The sequence below is a fragment of the Scatophagus argus genome, chromosome 9 (genome assembly GCF_020382885.2).
Source record: "Scatophagus argus isolate fScaArg1 chromosome 9, fScaArg1.pri, whole genome shotgun sequence".
Classification (NCBI taxonomy): domain Eukaryota; kingdom Metazoa; phylum Chordata; class Actinopteri; family Scatophagidae; genus Scatophagus; species Scatophagus argus.
The window spans coordinates 16,785,220-16,803,209 of record NC_058501.1 but is presented as its reverse complement, the minus strand read 5'-3'; the positions used below and the strand labels follow the sequence as shown (position 1 = coordinate 16,803,209).

General features: G+C 42.0%; 2 protein-coding genes across 4 annotated transcripts; one reads left to right on the top strand and one right to left on the bottom strand.

Moving 5' to 3' along the window:
- Positions 1 to 2,878: 2,878 nt before the first annotated feature.
- LOC124064654 (cytochrome c oxidase subunit 6B1) lies at positions 2,879 to 5,321 on the bottom strand. 2 transcript variants are annotated; one of them, XM_046399299.1, is made up of 4 exons: positions 5,176 to 5,321; positions 4,525 to 4,653; positions 3,552 to 3,652; positions 2,879 to 3,183 (listed from the first exon to the last, which is right to left on the bottom strand). In XM_046399299.1, the coding sequence occupies exons 2-4, from the start codon at positions 4,628 to 4,630 to the stop codon at positions 3,130 to 3,132; spliced, it is 261 nt and encodes an 86-aa protein (XP_046255255.1). In that variant the 5' UTR covers positions 4,631 to 4,653; positions 5,176 to 5,321; the 3' UTR covers positions 2,879 to 3,129. The 2 variants fall into 2 exon arrangements, with proteins under 2 accessions (XP_046255255.1, XP_046255256.1); XM_046399300.1 differs by having other exon boundaries at positions 4,525 to 4,630; positions 5,176 to 5,223.
- A 651-nt stretch (positions 5,322 to 5,972) lies between these two features.
- rasip1 (Ras interacting protein 1) lies at positions 5,973 to 15,331 on the top strand. Of its 2 annotated transcripts, none has more exons than XM_046399154.1 (16): positions 5,973 to 6,138; positions 7,653 to 7,774; positions 8,112 to 8,563; positions 8,745 to 9,005; positions 9,105 to 9,346; positions 9,439 to 9,603; positions 10,154 to 10,358; positions 10,462 to 10,760; positions 10,864 to 11,025; positions 12,113 to 12,153; positions 12,449 to 12,603; positions 12,740 to 12,852; positions 13,671 to 13,965; positions 14,354 to 14,517; positions 14,611 to 14,752; positions 14,855 to 15,331. In XM_046399154.1, exons 2-16 carry the CDS (start codon positions 7,653 to 7,655, stop codon positions 15,031 to 15,033), a joined length of 2,997 nt encoding a protein of 998 aa, XP_046255110.1. In that variant the 5' UTR covers positions 5,973 to 6,138; the 3' UTR covers positions 15,034 to 15,331. The 2 variants fall into 2 exon arrangements, with proteins under 2 accessions (XP_046255110.1, XP_046255109.1); XM_046399153.1 differs by lacking the exon at positions 5,973 to 6,138 and adding an exon at positions 6,622 to 6,908.
- Positions 15,332 to 17,990: the final 2,659 nt, after the last annotated feature.

Below are 17,990 nucleotides of genomic sequence, written 5' to 3'. Positions count from 1 at the left end.
ATGACATTCATTTCTCTGGCAGCCACAGTCTTTTGAAAGGTGTTCTCTGGCTGATAGTTCTTCTCCTTCTTTTCTTTCTTTTTTGGAATTTCACGACCACAACTACAACAGTCTTTTCAGTATCAGCAACAAACAAAGCACAAGAGTTTATTTGGCCTGCAAATCAACGCAGAAGAGTGATCACACCCTTTCTCTGGCATGTCAGGACACATGCCAGGATGGATGTCAGGCACAGCATAGCAGAGGTGAGCGGTTCCCAGTGGAGGATGTGATGAGCTGATCATAATCAAAGGAAGATTGTAACTTATCTGACAATGGAAGTACCAATGCTGTAGGGGAGACCGGGGACAGTTCTAACAGGGGATGGTTGCAACATGTTATTTCTCTCCCATCAGAAACAAACTAGAGTGATGACACTCACACTGCACATGCTCAGTTGGATGTACACCCCCCCCCCAGCCCCCACCCCCGCAGAAAAAAACTGGTTTTGACATATGAAAGTATGTTTTTTTCTTGATCTTTGTTTTTGTTAAACTCTTGTCACTGCTTTTGTGATTCAGCTCAAACTTATATGGTTTAAAGGAGTGATATGTTAACTCTTAGCTAACTAACATTGGTATGTATCAGGTCACCTTGTTTAGCTAGCACATGAGGTTTTATCATGACTGTTGCAACTGTCCCTGTACAATGTATTAACATTACAAATATTATTTTTATATTCAAATTATAGTCCAGTTTTCTCAAATGTCAATTTTGCATAATGAATGTCTGCGCTGACAATAAATAAAAGTTAATTGCCTCATAAATCGTTCCATTCTTCCTATGTCACTGAAAGCCTATTGTATTTTATATCAACTTGAATCTTACATCTGCACATGAGGCCTACTCATCTAGACAAATCTATCTGATCAAAGCTGATAAATAAATAACATTGTAATATTATTATAACTTACATTTTTGATAATTATCCTTTTATTAACACTGAACTATATTGCATTTGTAACATGTTGCAACCATCCCCAAACAATGTTGCAACTGTCCCCGGGCAGTTGCAACAATAGAAATTGTGAAGAATGTACTTTCTATAATCATCTTTAAATGGTTTTGACTATGAACAGACAGATGTAAGTTATTTATTAGTATAAAAACTTGTTACATGGAAAAAGTGTTGCAACTGTTCCCGGTCTCCCCTAATAACTGTAAAACAAAACTCATTAAATCAAGGCCCTCAAGTTTAACATTACCTACAGTGACATCAAACAAGCTCTAAAAGTCTTGTAAAGACTGAGAAGTTTAACAACCATTTGTATCACTGATGTGTAATAATTATAGCATACAAATTTAAAGAAGAAATTTATTATTTTTATTAGACATTAACGGATGGACCTCATCTTCATTATCATAACATGTTGGATATTACTTTTAAATTAAGATAATAAATACTAAAATTCAGTAAGGGTGAAAATGAACAATTCAGCAAAATCTAAATTTTTATAACATAGAAATGAGTAAAATCCTGCATCTTTTGGGATATATGGGAGAGATAAAAGGTGCAAGAAGTTAAGAGTATTTTCCACCTCTATTCCAGCCTGTTTAACTCCTGAAAAGAGTTAAAAGGTACTCCATCACTTGAGGCAACAAGGCGGAGTGAGGGGGAAGAGCGAGAGGCTTAAAAACGATGTCACGGTCTCTTGAACTCAAATAAAACATTTCTCAGTAATTTCCACTGAACATCCCCCGCTTGAAATCTGGTGTGTAGGCGGAAAGAATCCGGCGCTATGATTGGTCGAACTCGTCTTCTTCTTCTTCTTCTGTTGCTTTTCGGAAGGCTGGACCCTGTGGGACCCTGCTGCCTCCTGCTGTTAGACTTGAGTAATGCAGATGCACAACTGAAATCACAGGCAATCGCAGCTTTTGGTGATGAGACCGACAAAACATAGTAGCGCACTTTAATGTCAAAATGCGTACATGCTACGCAAAACGCGTACCCGCTGCCAGGTTCTGCCCATTCACTAACTCGAAGGGTTGAAGCAAGGCGTCTGGACTTGTGAAGATTAACTTGAAGACGTTTCACTGCTTATCCAAGCAGCTTCATCAGTTCTCATTCACTAACTGTACAAATTTGTTGGAGAGTGCAACACTAACTCTGGAGTATTGATCCACTTCCGTTAATTGTCAACAGGGCACCACTGACTCAGAGCGTAACACCAATCCAAATATTTGAGATATTGGTTACCCGACACCAATGAGTTTTGTCAGATACGGCTCAACTGTGTCACCGTGTGGTAAAACCGAGTATTACATCAATAGAAGCCGCTGGTTTTACAACCACTGCCACCGTGTGGGAAAAACTGCTGGTTACATTCAGTTTTCACAGTAGGCCTGAGGGGTGTTACGGAGAGAACTAAATGAACACTTTTGCAGATTACTGACTGTACTGCCATTTCAGGTGTAAATATAATTATCAGAATAGCTGAAGGCTATGTTGGGTAATCAAGATCTACAGGTCTCAGCGTGCTTAAGTAAAAATCTCAAGAGCAACAAAATCCATATACAGAACCAGCCTCACTCCAAAATAACCCAGACCAATACAGGAAGAGCCAAAGAGAAATTAAGTAAAATAAAAGGTTATTATGAGATTTTAGGGCTTGATTCAGATGTGTAGATAACTTACATACATACAGGGATACAGGTATCCCATCTGGGAGATTTGCCCTACGATATCTTACCCTGCTTTCACTGTGGATGTGTTCAAGTGTCTCTAAAAGGAAGACATTTCCCTTACATTTAAACCCGATCAGACTGTCTGACTAAGAGAAATGGCCCACAAGTCAGTCCAATATCACAAAGTACTGAATGTGTAAAATGAACAATATCCTTTTAGGGGTATTTGCACTGTATTTATTGATTAATTAATGCTGAACACCACTTTACAACAGACGGGAAAAAAACTTTAGACCTTAACATGCAGGATAAAAAGTTGTGCGTGTTTAAGTTAATAACAGTTACATCAATGAAGATGACAATGTGAAAGCTGTTTGAATATGTCCTGAGGCACAATACAGTCAATGGTGTAAGTAACAGAATGTCCTGCAGTGGACTGTCTTGATCAATAACAGCCTGTTGATTTCAGATCTTCCCTGGGAAGCTTCCATTCTCCAACTGCTCATCCCATTTGGCAACCTGTTGGGACACAGCAGAGAAAACATCAATTTGACAACAAACAAACGCTCAGGTATCAACTTAAGTATGGCTAGAACATATCATGATCACAGATTCCAAGACACCAAACCATCCAAGAGAAACCTAATCAAAGATCAATCACAGAACAAAACAAACCACAGAGAAACAAAACCAAATATCAAGAAGCAGGAAAACATTGAGCCTGGGCTACATAAGCTAGTTTAAGCAATCCACCAGCACGAACTAAAATCAGTGTGTGTATGGAAAAACATCCAACTAAGCTATTAGTTGAAAGAAGAAATTTTATTTTATGGTCCATTCACCACCTGAACGTACTGAGGAACTATGGCAAAGTCCCATGAACTTACCCAGCTATTGGGGCAGAGGCTTTTGTAAACCCTCTGGTACCACTGACAAGGAGACACATCCTGGTCTTTGGCTGACAGGGCCTTGTTGCACCTGTGGAAGTCTGGAGTGAAAAATAAGAAAAGGGTTCAAGGTTACTCAGCTGACATGATGTTCACACTAAAAACACCATAAATAAAAAACCACAGAAATCTAAGAGGTGTCAGCACCGGCCTTGAAAAACAAGCGTACAACCTCTGCTTATCTTCTTATTGCTTTGTCTACTCAGTATTAATAAGATGCTAAAGCTACAGAGTGAGACAGAACGTGATGACCACAAACTGTGATGAAGCTGTTGGTTTTACATAACTAGCTTCAACACAAAACTTCTTTTATAAGGCTATTAAAGAAGACACCACAGACAGATTAAGTTTCCATCAGACAGAAAGCAACTCAACTGCAAAGAGGACAGGATTTAATTTTGTTTTAATCACCAACAGATTAATCAAAACTACTGATTCAAGGTCAGTAATTTACAGAGGGAATTTTTAAGAGTGAAATACTGATGTCATGTGGAGGTCATACACAAAACACTTTTTCAAAAGAAAATGTTCTTAGTAAACAACTGATTTCTAGGTTTGTACAAACAGCTTATTTAGGGTGCACCATGTAAATGTGATGGGTGTGCCTACACAATAAATAAATATATACAATAAATTAACCCAAAGCTTTTAACTAAATAACCATAAACTGACAGCTGATATAAGCACATTTTACTGATCCACATTGTATTAAAATGCTACATGTACCTGTAAGTGCTTGCTTAGACGCTCATTTCATGAAGTTTGTGAATCTAACATGACAGATGTTACATACATACAGTCATACAGTCGAGTTCAGGTATTTCTTAAGTTTTCACCTGCAGTGCCTGTGCTGTGTCTGAACAATTCAAACCTTATGAACGGGTCATCACAACATACTGATCCATGTCCTCACCCAGATAGTTCTGGAAACAGTTGCGGGTTTGATTGGTGTTGGGGAACCGGGCGTCAAAAGGGGCAGTCCTGTAGTTCTTGATCTTCTCCTCGATATTCTCAGCCATCTTTATGAGATTAAATAAGATGTCTACAAGATAGTGAAACAGTGTACAAAATGGATTAACTTAGTTGCAACAGGTTCATAAATCACGTTAAATGGCCACAGCTTACACAGTACAACCACATCGTAAAGCTCGAAAACTGATGTATAAGCTAAAAATAGCGTTGTGACCAAAATCAATTTTAAGTGAGCTTTGCTTACATTTTGTCGCTACTCATTGATGGTGCTAATATTTGTCCATAGGCCTGATAAGAGCCTGCCATCTAACTCTTGACAAACACAAATATCAAAACCTTGACACGACTACACAGCTTGAATACAAGTTAGCACAGTTAGCATAGCTCCGCAAAGTGTTCAGACTGTTAGCTGTTCTAGCTGTTAGCTAGTCGCTAACATGCTAACATCCCTGGATCTGAATGGTGGGCAACATATTGGAACACGCCTAGCTGTTCCACGCGTGTTTGCAGTTAAGAACATTAGAAAGCCACAGAAAGACGAATTTCAAATTTGTACAAACAACATCAAATTTAGGAGTTACCGACAGCTAACCTTGGGACTTTGCTCGCTGTGTCCTCGATGCTCTGCGGAAAGATGTCCTTGCTCGTCAACGCGCAAAGGACGCTGGGATAGCGGGTGGTGGGATCGCCTGAAACGCTGACATCCTTAATGTAGTTTACTGAGTTTATTGAGCTATAAAGACTGTAATAATTAACCGAAAACGATCATCTCTTCTAACTATGTATTTATGTAAAAATCTCAATTGTTGCTTTTTCAGCAGTGAAACAGTTAAGGTAAGAAAATAACTTTAAATTGTCCCCTGGGAACAAATAAAGTGTTGCACAGGGAAGGTATCTCATGGAAAGCACCTGTAATATTTCGTCCCAAATGAGACAAAATAGACCCATTACAGTGAAATATATAATGTTGCTTTGTTGATATTTATCACTTTAATTAAATAGCCAATTTAAGTCATTGTTAAAGATAGAGGAAACAAGTGCCATCCATAAAGTAATCTGATTCTTGACTGTCCCAAGTCATTGGTGGAGAGAAATGACAACTCTTATGATGTAATCAGTATTCTTTTTAAACTCTTTTGCTCAAACATTTCATTTTAATGTTTGACAACATCACTCAGTAAGCCTATATTATCTATTTTGTTGGCCTGTTGGCACATGTAACTGAAGCTATCACACCTAAGACTGGCAAGGAGGCTAATTACAGGTAGACCTGATTTCTTGAGTCAGTATGATACGGACAGTGACAACTTGTCAGGCTAATGTTGCAGTTACTGCTCATACTGTCCACATTTGAACTGAAGTATGCTCCTTCCGTCTCCCTCAGTGAATATTGACTCTACAGTGGAGGAGGCTTTGCCGCGGGACAGGGGTTACTGAACTGTTTGGTCTGCAATGCAGATCTCGGAGGCTCTGGCCCCTGAACTGGGACACAGCGACAGCCCCCTTTCTCTTGCCATCGTCGTCTTCCTGTCAAACCAAAGGTCAAAGATCACAGGTGTCTCTGTCGCTCCCTCTAGCTTCCTGTCTCACTGTGTGTGTGTGTGTGTTTCCTTCATCCTCTTTCCAGCACAATATCAAGCCAGGCCCTCTGTGTATTTTGTGATGCATTGTGATATCTGTTCTAATCATCATTGAGGTATCAGATTTAAATTGACACATTTTTGTCGGTGTGCTCTAGCCTGGTTGAGACCCCATTTTATCTAGTTAAACTTTATTACGATGAGATTTAAACCAGACAGAGCTAAAGGTAGATGTCCAGATTGCTTTGTGGGGTATAATATTCCCAACAAGGTCTCATATCTGTGTCTAAATTCATCCTTTTCTCACTTTCTATTAATCTCCCCCTCTCCCTCTCCCTCTCTCTCTCTCTCTCCCTCTCTCTTTCCCTCTCTTTCTCTTTCTCTCTCTCAGTCAGGATATAGGTGTTGTCCACTGCAAAGGAAGGAAATTCTGTCACTTAGAACAATGGGCCTGTTTCTCTATCTATAGACCCAGAGAGGCTGAGAGCCAGAGGGAGAGAGGGAGCAGATCTTGCCCAGTTATAAGAAAAGGGTATTTAATGAAAAGAACGATTGAACCAATGGATATTAAGAATTAGAGATGTGTGTGTAGCCCTGCGACAAGTTCAGGCCTTTTGAAAATGGAATTTCGTCCTGGGGAAAAGAAAACATAAAAAGTTAATAAGTCGCATTGAACTGCGTGTTTGCATTTTGCGGGTGAGCAAACCATCATAACACACTGCTGAAGGACCAGAAGTAATTGTGGGTAAGTCTTTTAAAAATCAAATACCAAAAGGCATTTGAATTTCTTTCGCATACTATTCTGATTTTTTTTAAGGTTTTCAAAATATTCCACCACAAATGTAGTGAATCTCTTCTATCTAAAATGACAACAGCAGGTTTTGGGTGCAGATACACATGTCAAGATATGACAAAATTATTAGTCTTGTCAGAAATCACACTTTAAAAAGTGGTAGCTTTCCACAGGAGTGTATTTTGTTTAGGCCCTAGAATTCCGCCTGCAATGGCAAACAAAACAACTAAATTTGGTCCTTAATTTATTAATTAATTACATTTTATAGTAATTTACATTGAATTAACTCTGAGAAATGGAGAGACAGTGACCTTTGGAGTGGGTATTTCCCTGTCAGTGCAACAGCTGAACATGAGTCCTACCAAAGATGCTTCCTGTTTGAGAGTGAGAAATTCCCGCTGTAATATCCAAGAGCTGTGTTTGGGATGTTGTGAGCTAATTTCTTTCCGTTTGTTTTCACCATGTTGACAACCTGCTGTAGGTATCCTGTTGATATTTTTGATGGTGACATCATCCCATTGTTATATTGTTTAAATCCTGGCATTGCTGACACATTCCTCACTACAGCGTGGAGGTAGATTAAGCAGATTAGGGGAAACATAACATTTACAGTATCTTGACATACTGCAGATTGTAGATTTGAAAAGCTACATTGTTCTGTATATTTACATGTCTTTCTCTCTCTCCCGCTGTCAGATGGAGGGGTCTGGCAGTCCTCGATTCAGAAAGCTCCATTTCCCTGTGGGCCTGTGGATCAACTCGCCCAGGAAACACTTTGCCAAGCTCGGGGGTCGTTGGCCAAGCGCTATCTCTGTCAAGTCAGTTTGAATTTTTCTTAAGCTCTCTTTTTTATCTCCTGTTTGGCGTACCTTTTCATGTTTGTTTGTTCTCACGATAGGCAACTTTCATGCCGTAATTGTTTAGTGAGAATTCAGTGCCTGATAAGAATTGTTGAATGAACAGTTTATGTATTGATGTCATCTTATCTTACTTCCACTGTCATCAGTATCCTTCCAACTCCGTAACCTTTCCCTGTTTTATTTTAGTACTTGTTGTTTGTCTGTGTTTAGTCAGTCATAATTCACAGCTGACCGGTCCCTTCCTTTCTCCTTCCTCTCTCTTCCATCTGTCTTCCCCTTTCTCTGTTGTTCCCAGGTCGACCACCAGCTCTGACGCAGCCTCCCTCCACGAGGCCCCCTCTGCTCCTTCCTCTTCCCTTTCTAACTCCACCCCCTCACTGGCTTCCCCATCCCCATCCCCATCTCCATCTCCGGCCTTCCTCAGGCCGCGGCCTGCAGGGCCCCAGTCCCGCACAAAGCGTCTTTCCCATCTCTTCCTGCGAGGGCGCTCAAACAGTGACCGGGACCGGGCAGTGGGGGAGAGGGAGAGAGAAGTTTGGGCTCATTCAGCTGCCCCCTCCTCCCACCACTACTTGCCCCCTGCCTCTTCCTCTGCCCCAGGCTTGATCAAGATCTATGGGGATGCCCTCTCCAGTGGGGCCAACTATCGCTCCCTGCTGGCCAACGCTCACTCTACAGCCAGGCAGCTCATCGCCCAGGTCATCACTCGGTACATTGAGAGAGAACGGGAGGAGACAGATGACGCAGGTATGAGAGAGGGAAATTTTCTCTCATTTGGACCTCTGCTGCAAACCATTACTGGGAGTTGTTTGCTCAAGATTTTTAACCAATTGGGAATGACTTAATACAAACATAAACCTCAGTGTTATGGAAAAATAATTACCACCCTCCCCTCCTCCTCCTCCTCCCTTCCTCCATTACCTTCTAGTTCTCCAAAAACACAGCCCAGAGGACTTCCTGTTGTGTGATGTCATTGGAAAGCCCATCCAGCAGCCAGATGGAGCTATCAAATGGGAGACAGAGTGCCGGAGAAGCGTTGCCCCGTGGGAATGTCCTTTGTTGTTAGTGGACATGTGGCGGCCTAAGGATGGCTTTGAGCGCCGTTTTGAAATACAAAGAAAGGAAGACTATGAGAGAGAAGAAATGGAGAGGGAGAAGGAGCGTGAGAGGGAAGGAGAAAACTATCAAGGTATGTTTAAGACTCAGCTTGCAGGTACGTTAGCACATAAAGAAATTCTAACACACGACAGGGTCAAACTGACCGATCCTCTGATTGTCTGGGCAACAGGTGTGCGCTGGCGGCGGAGCAGGATGGCGTCAGGCGGCGGACCAGAGGAGAGTGAGCGTGGTCACCGTGGAAGGAACACTGAGCTCAGGAGGAGCATCAGTGACATGAACCTGAGTCTACGGCGTCGTCAAGGCAACCATGTCAACAAAGACCCCCATGGCTCTGGAAACCAGCCTAACAACAACAGAGGGATGCAGGACAGGAAAAACATTGTGAGCATGATCAACCCACAGCCAGGAGAGGTAAAGACGATGATGTGGTGAGGAAAAAAAAAACAAAGACTTAATCGTGCATTTGATGTTCTAACCCCTCATGTCTTAACCCACTTTTTCAGATTAGAGTTTCAAAAGCCGAAGCAAAGGTTGGGTGGACAAATCAGCCAGCCGAGGATGAGAAGGATTATTCAAGCTGTGACCTGGAAGTGATGTCACAAAGTTTGATCCTTCCACCCACAGACCGACCCTACTTTCTATTGCTGCAGGGTTACGATCAGAGCAAGGCAAGACATGCTGACAGATGATATCGCGCACACAAATGCTCACAAACAACACCCACACACACGTACACTACGTAAACACAGGCTTGCATAGACACAAGCACGTATATTTACATGGGATACTCTGTGACAAGGTGCGTACGCACTGATGTGCGGATATGCAAACTAACAGGCACTTTGTAGAGGATTTGTGCAGATGTAAACGCGTGCACACACCCTGTACATGACTTCATACCTGCATGTCTGTAATCGCCACATACCATCTCTCTACGAGCCTCTCCCATTCAGCATGCTGCACAAAACAGCCTCAGAGGAGCACAATGCCTCAATATTTAATCCAATGAAAGTACAAAACCCCTCTGTGTACATCACTCATACATAATGACCTCACTCCAGTCTCCATTGTTGCAAACTGTGACACACTTCATGCCTTATCAACCGTTTTCTGTTCAACTTAACATCTCTAAGATGGAAAATTGATACAAACCATAGCACTTAAAAGATAACAGACCTCCCTGAATTTTCTCTGCTTTCCACTGTGTGTTTTGTTCAGGATTTTGTTTTGTACATCATGGTGGGACATACACATGTGTTTGGAAGAAAGCCCACAGTGAAGGAGAGGGAGAAGGACAGAGAAAGGGAGAGGAAGGGGAAGAAGCCCTTGAAGGTGGAAACGTTCCTCTCTGCTCCTGACCTCTTGGCCAGACATTTATTGGTCAGGAGAGACTCAGCTGTTCCCGAGACTCCCACCGGACAAGGTAATAAAGCAGTAACTAACTCATATCTTACTTACGTCAGTGGAGCACTCGCTGTGTTTAAATCTACCTTCATCTAATTTTGCTCTAATTTTGTATTTTTCAGCTCTGATGCGGCCCTTCAGAGGAGCTGGAGTCACACACAATGGAGTAACCATTTACAGGGAGACAGTCCTAAAGCCTGGGGATGTGATTGGTCTGGGGACTCACTTCCTTTTCCTGTACCGTGACCCCCGTGTGACTCCAGCTCCACCGCTGGCGTTGACCCTGCCCTGGCAGGCAGATATCTCCACCGCCTGCTGCCCCTCAGGGTTAGTAGACAGACAGGAAGCACTGAGGCTGTATCTGGGATCGACCGAGGCAGTTCTGAAGTTCCACCCCCGTCACGCAGATTCCCTGTTGCAGGTGAGACAGGAAGCACTCATGAACTATCCACCTACTATTGATTGTATTATAGAAAAATGTCCTTGTTGACAAGTGCTATGCTTATCCCTCACTTTTCTCTAAGGAGATAATCTCCAAAAATTCCTCTCCGGACTCTGGGGGCGGGCCTTTAGCTCCTGCTTATCTTCTGTCAATCATGATAGATCATGCCTCCAAACACCTGGACCCAGCTCTCACACCACAGATATTACTGAAGTCAGCCAATCTAATTAAAGAAATTGTCTGGGTAAGTAACAATAAAAAAGCACCTCAATATATAAAATAAAAATTTTATATGGGATGTAGTGGTAGCCTAGGAGTTATAGTGTTAACCATGAACTGTGATGACCACAACAATTGTTGCATGTTATTTCCCATCTCTCTCTAACTTCTCTCATTACCTGCTAACTTTCTACTGTTTGCTCTGTTATAAAAGCACAAAATAATCCAATAAATACTAAGAAAATCTGGGTAAGGAACAGCAGTGCTTTGAACTCCTAAGTCATCCTCTGGGAGCCATGAATGTCATCCCATTCAACAGTTGACTTATTTCAGTTTGGACAAAAGTAGCAGACTGAAAAATATTGTTATCTATAGAGCCATGCTGCTATCCTGGCCAAAATAACAATAACAGCTCAGCATATAAAGTGTGCAATGTTATTGCATGCTAAGCAAAATAATAAAACATCTCAAATTTTAGCCAGGGTTCATCTGTGGAGGTGATGAGAATTGAACCATTTTTGGGATCGTATTGCATAACATGATGGTCACGATCACAATAATAATAATTATTATGATTAAAAGACTGGCAGAAAAATATCAGGGAGGTTCATTGAACTTGGATGTTCATCACCCTGGGCAATTTGTAAGATTAATCACACCTTCCTTCTTAGAGCTGTCAGCCTGCCGGTGTGCATGATGTATAAATATGGGAGTGGTTTCTATTTTTCAAAGGCTCTGACCTGAGAAACATTCAAGTGGGATTGAAATGTCATTAATAAACTTTTCTTGGCATGGAGCAAGTGCGCAGGCGTTACTTTTTTTTTGTTTTTTTTAGTTTCTAATAGGATAGATACTTTCCTGCTGGCAGATTGAGACTGCCACATTTAATCAGACAAAAAAAAAAAAAAAAACCCAGCATGGAGCCATATGCCCCTTGTTGTGGCTCGTTACGTTGTGGACAGCAGCGAGGATGAGCTGATGTCACTGCCCCTCTGCTGGAAAATGTGCTGTAATTGTCCTGGCTACAGGGCCAGACTCTGCTCCCCCCCTTCTCCACCCCCAGACTAAGCCAAAATGTCTTTTCTCTCTTCCGTCTCCAACTCTCTTTACAGGATAACATTAAGGAATTTGGGGATAAGCATCCCACGCAAAAGTAAGAACATTTTTGTTCTACGTCATGTTTCCTCTGTTTAGAGATCTCCTGCTGAGTGATTTATGATACATTTGTGCCTGTGCTGTTGTGTCTTTGGTAAATTTTTCTAGTATGATGAAAACATTGTAACACAGTGATGTTGGAAAATGGCTGATATATAGCTGAGTAATAATAACGCAGTCTATTTTTACTCACAGCACAGTGTGTTTCTCTTTTACGACACCAAAACATTGACAGAAGAATGTTTTATCATTTTACAGCTCACATAACTTTGGCATTACATAAATGTGTTCAGTTCCACAGAGCAAGAAGGGGAAATAAGCACACCAAATGTCCTCAAACTGTCATCTGACCTTCGACCCCTGATATTCTGGATGTCAAATGCCACAGAGCTCCTTAACTTCTTCCAGGTCAAAGTTGAAGCTATGGAGAAAGAGTGGGAGTTTGAAGGTGAGAGTGATCTGAGAACACTTGAAATTCAAATAAAACCTGACCCTAAGGAAGCTATGACTGTTTAATGAAATAGCACAGAACAGAAACTGAAGCAGATACAAATTCTTTAATTCATCTTTACGTTTCTTTAAAGCCCCAGGGGACCCTCTTCTGACAACTGACATGGACACCTGCTCAGAAGCTCTGGCACAGCTGGATGATGTCATTATGCACACTTTCCAACAGTGTGTGTATCACCTGACCAAGGTACAGCATTAAAAAAAAAAAAACCCACACAAAAGCAGCATCTGAAATCCATAGGCTACTACATAAATATTCTACACATTATACTACTTTTCTAAATGTCAATGTGCACAGCAGTTACAACATACATACAAAGAAATCAACATACTTCACTGATTGTAAATGTGTGGCGCCACATGTCAGTCAAACTGCAACAACTGCCAAATTAAAATTTTCAAAGAGACAGCAAAATGTCTTTGTTAAAACGTTTTTTTTGGTTTTTCAAGATGTTTCTTGAGTTGTTTCAACATCACCCACATTGTATTTCATGTTGTTGCAGCTGCGAACAGCTCCTCCGTTTCCGTTGTGCTTTATATTCTGGGACAATAGTGTGCATCAACAGCTCATTTGAAAATCAGCTGCCTTCAGTATGCATACTGTCTAATTTCAGTATATTTCTTTGTCTCAGGTCAGAGGAACACCAGACTTATTATAATTCACCCAGATGTGGAAATTAATATGTCCAAAGCAGTCATAGCAATCAGTCCAGCTGTAGATAAGACATTTCCATCTTAACTGCAGATATCAACCTCATGGCACAGTGTCTTGGGATCACCAAAGTCAACAGGATTTATCCTCTGGGAACCATGAATGTCTGTACAAAATTTCATGAAAATTCATCAAATACCTGTTGAAATAGTTCAGCATGGACTAAAATGGTGCACCTGAACAACAGACTGACATTGCCATCCCATGGCCATTCACTGATCGTTAAAGCAACATGTATTTTTGCTTTTTTTTACACAAGTGAACTAAAGTTTCTTTATCTTGTGTCCACAAAGACCCTGTACTCACTCCTTCCAGCTCTCTTGGACACCAACCCATTCTCCAGCGAAGAGAAGGAGAAGGAGAAGGATGGAGCTCAGGTTGTGGAGGGAGAAGAGAAAAGAGAAGGCGAAGGAGAGGTGGATGACGTGTCCGCCTTGCCGGCCAGAGTTGCCGGGCTAGTGGAAGTATATCGCTGTTCCCTGATGCTGTCGCGGGAGGCATGTCTGTCTCCACCGCTCACCTCCCAAACCTTTGGCTACCTCTTCTTCTTCACCAACACCTCCCTGCTCAATACGTTGCTGGAGAGAGGTGAGAGGGCAGAGGCTAAAGCGAGCCGATGTAGCTTTTGCCAAACAGAAAATAAGAGTCATACAGTTTGTGATATTAGTCAGTGATGTCTGTTATACAGAACTATGTCGCTTCTAACATTAGCTAACAATAAACTACTGGACATTCCAGACCAAGTAAGGCTGTAGTGGCAAAAATGTAGTGATGTTTTTTTGTAGTTATGAAAAGTTTGTCTCGCTTAAAAGGCCAGAGTTCATCTGAATCACACCTTATAAGCTGAACTTAAATGTGCTCTATTTGATAACAGAATAATCTCCTGTCTTTATTTATTGTTTTTTAAAACAGAAGTATCCAGTTACATGTTTTTCGGAAACTTTCACTGTTTCTTCTTTCTGTTCTTTCCCATTAGATGGACTGTTTTCATGGTCCAGAGCAGTCCAGATCCGTACAAACTTGGATCTGGTTATGGATTGGCTGCAGGGGGCGGGCTTAGGAGACATAGCCTCTGAGTTTATGAAGAAACTGTCGGTCACAGTCAACTTCCTGTGTATTCCCAAGACTCGCCTTATCCAGGTAGTACACCAACATGTGCAGTGTGTCTTCCTGGGCCCGACCCATAAATTCTAACTGTCGTTTTTCTTTCTCTATTAACCTCTCATCTTCCAGTCAACCTGGAAAAGTCTACAGGAGGACCACGTCTTGTTGAGCCCTTCTCAGTTGCACCACCTGCTCACCCATTACAAGCTGGGTCCAACCAGAGCCCCACCAGCATCCTGGGCTCCCCCGCCAGGCACAGAGCTTAGTGGTGGTAATACATAAATGAATGAATCAAAGAAGAAGAAGAATTTGTCCGTGCAATTGAGACATTATCTGTAAGTCAACTCTTCCTTTTCTTGTCTTGATCTTTTAGACATCTTTGAGAGCTTCCTGGACCACCCTCCTTTAATCCTGCCAAATGAGACTCCACGCCTTGACCTTTCCCAGCCAATCCCGAGCCCTGAGCTGCAAAAGGAAGTGACACGTCTCCGCACCTTCTTGTGGGGACTCGACCAGGACGAGCTCCCTGCCAATCAGAGGACTCGCCTTTGAGGAAGTCCATATTTGTCCATATATAGATGTCTCATAGGAGTGAAAAGGCTAACATCAGAAAGAGCAGATGAAAACAAAGCAAAAAATGAAAACTGGACATGTTTTTCTGTTTTTCCATATCAGTTCATTTATTCACTTAGATATTTTCAAACAAGAGAAATGTATTGTCTTTATAGATTTTATTTTAAAACAGTGAGTAAAACATCATGTCTCTTAGGCCATGCAGTGCTGTGCTTTCTGTGACCGTTTTACTTGGCTTTTAAACTACTTGTTTTTAATAAAACATTGAAGACCTACAGTTTCCGCATGATCTTTGACTCGCTTGCTTCCCACAGCAGGGCCCCCTGAGCTTGGCCACTAGCCTCAACTTCAAACACCAAAGGAATATTCCACAAGGTGGCAATGCAGGACTCATTCACTTCTGACGCTAAATGATGAGTCTGCAGGTACAATTGGTTGAGTAAGGAGGTGATCACACAACTACATTACAGTCTGCTGCAAAGCCTCATTCTCATTTCCTGTAATAATGGTAGCATTTTACAAAAGGTCATGACTCAGGGAAGTAAATGAGACTGTGACGACCAAGCACAAAGGTTAGCTTTACTAAGGTAAGCTGTGGCAAAGTTAAAACTGGTGATTTAAGAGCAGGGGAGATTTTAATTCCCCTAGGGCTGGTGTGACACACTCAAGAGGTCTGATCGGTTGGGTTTCCCATTTCATTAATGTGGCACAGTCCCCTGGCCATGTAAAAAAGTCCAGCTAATTAAGCATAAATTAGCCAATGGCTGTCATGAACAGACAGCAGACAGGTGATATCATCATGAGTGAGTAATAGCTTGAACTTGAACTGTCACAAATCTGTAATATCCAATCAATCTAGTCTGCCAGACCTCTTTAGAAACCACTTTCTTTGTTTTGAGAGTGAAGCTCTATGACGTCCCGACAAACGCAAGTTATCATGCACCCCCCTTTGGCGTCCGACCAAACAGCTTCCTTTCTTCCGGTCAGCTTCTCAGATGAATTCCTTTACGGTAAAAAGCCCAAAAAACATCAGTCCCGTGAGAGACCCCCCCCCGCTTACATCATCACTCTTGCCTCGGGTTCTGTCTCCCCAATTTCTTACTGTGCTGTCATAAACAAAAAAAAAAAAAAAGACCGATTATAGATTATGAATCATGAGAAGAGGCTCACTGTGGTTACATTTATCAATTAAGTGATTGTAATCACTCTCATTTGAAATTCAATGTGGTGTATGAGTGAGAGTGAGACGGTGTTTGTGTGCTAATTTCAACTTTCCAGTAATGTCAAACAGATGTAGTCTGTAGCTTTATAATTAAACACAGATGGGGTTCAGACTGGTATAGGTCCGGGTTGATTGTATGATATTACAGTAGTCTGTGATACAATACAGTGAGCAATGACTGAGTACCATTAAGTAACATGTAAGGTTTAGTAAGCGTGTGACACATAGCTTTCTGTGATCTCAATCACTGACACAGACAAAATGTCATACACACTTTCTCCAACAGTTTCATAGTCACACACCGAATCCTCTTTCTCTGTCTGTCTGTGTGTCTGTGTGTCTCTCCTCACACACACGCACTAAGTAGACTTTTTTCCCCAGGTGCAGAGTTCCACACCTGTTGTAGCAGCTCTCTGTAATTAGCTCGACACAATTATCATTGGTGGATGGAGGGGCGTGTGTGCGTGAAGACAATGGGGCAGTTATTCTCTCCCTATCATCTCCTTCTCTCTCCCCGCTGTCGAGTAATGAAAGATTCTTCCCTTCTTCAAAGAGACGGATTTTCCTACAAAACAGCTGAGTCAGAGGAGAAAAGAGAGAGGGATGAAAAGAAAAGGAGAACAGTAGGGAGGCGAGCGCAGTAATGCAATGCTGCTGGTGTGAGGCCCAGTGGACCACAGTGATTGTGTTCATTATTGCTACACACAGGAGTCATTTTCAGGAACCAGAAAGGGCCCATGGCTCTCACACTTAACACTAACAGCTACAACCTGGCACGGCCTCAGTATCTATTTGTGATCTGGTAACACTTTACCTGAATCCTACGTCATCCTGAAGCCCGCAGTATAAGGAGGTTTTTCAAGTCATACGTCAGGGGAAAGGGCAGAATATGATGACTGTAGGCCTGCTGATGGAGGTTGTGAGACATGTTTTATCATTAAATCAGAGGAGAAAGTGTGAGGGCCTGAGTCCAAAGTAGTCATCATTGTCCAACGTGACAGCATCTGGTTTCTTACACTAGTGTTGACCTAAATTGTGTTTGTTTTATACTGACCTCGAATAGCAAAGGGAGCAATATTACTTTTATGAGTGTGGCTCCCGAGACATAAAGTTAATTTTCTCCTTTGGGGTCTCAGACTGAAAATATTTAAGGACCTTGCTGTATGAGACACAGTCACCAGAGACTCAGCTCTAGTCTGAAACAAAGTCAGAGTGGAATATTGTACATGGCTCATGGCTAAGTTCTGTATTAAGGCCAAGAAGGAAATAAGGGAGAAGAGGGAATCTCTGTTAGATCACAGACAGACAAAAAGACAGACTGGGGGTGTAGGAATCTGCGTGAGGTTTGAGACGAGCGGTGAGAAGGTCAGAGGTGCTGGGAGGGAACTCAGTAAGATGCAGACAGACGACAGATTGTGGCTGCAGACTTTAGGTGGATGAAATGGACAGCGGGGCCTCAGTGAGATGACTTAAAGGCCAAGAGAAAAGCCTTGGTCTTCCTCAAGGGACAGATCTGTTTTCTCCTGGTTACGTCATCCAAACGTGAAGTGCACACATAAACACACAAACATTTCTCTTTTTTTTTTTTTGGTGCACACATGCAAGCCCCTACACACTCAAATGCACACAGACACACGCAGGGATATAAAAGAACCCCTGTGAGGTCAGATCCACTGGACTGAGGCTGTCCACTGTTAGTAGGACTAGCCAGCTA

Bases quoted from the DNA above. Each gene is read 5' to 3' on its own strand.
- LOC124064654 (XM_046399299.1), bottom strand. From the start codon at position 4,630: ATGGCTGAGAATATCGAGGAGAAGATCAAGAACTACAGGACTGCCCCT. The intron at 3,653-4,524 runs GTGAGGACATGG...TTTTCACTCCAG, and splicing joins CTGTTTCCAGAACTATCTGG to ACTTCCACAGGTGCAACAAG. The intron at 3,184-3,551 runs GTAAGTTCATGG...GTGTCCCAACAG, and splicing joins GCCTCTGCCCCAATAGCTGG to GTTGCCAAATGGGATGAGCA.
- rasip1 (XM_046399154.1), top strand. From the start codon at position 7,653: ATGGAGGGGTCTGGCAGTCCTCGATTCAGAAAGCTCCATTTCCCTGTG. The intron at 10,761-10,863 runs GTGAGACAGGAA...CTTTTCTCTAAG, and splicing joins ACGCAGATTCCCTGTTGCAG to GAGATAATCTCCAAAAATTC. The intron at 12,604-12,739 runs GTGAGAGTGATC...GTTTCTTTAAAG, and splicing joins GAAAGAGTGGGAGTTTGAAG to CCCCAGGGGACCCTCTTCTG.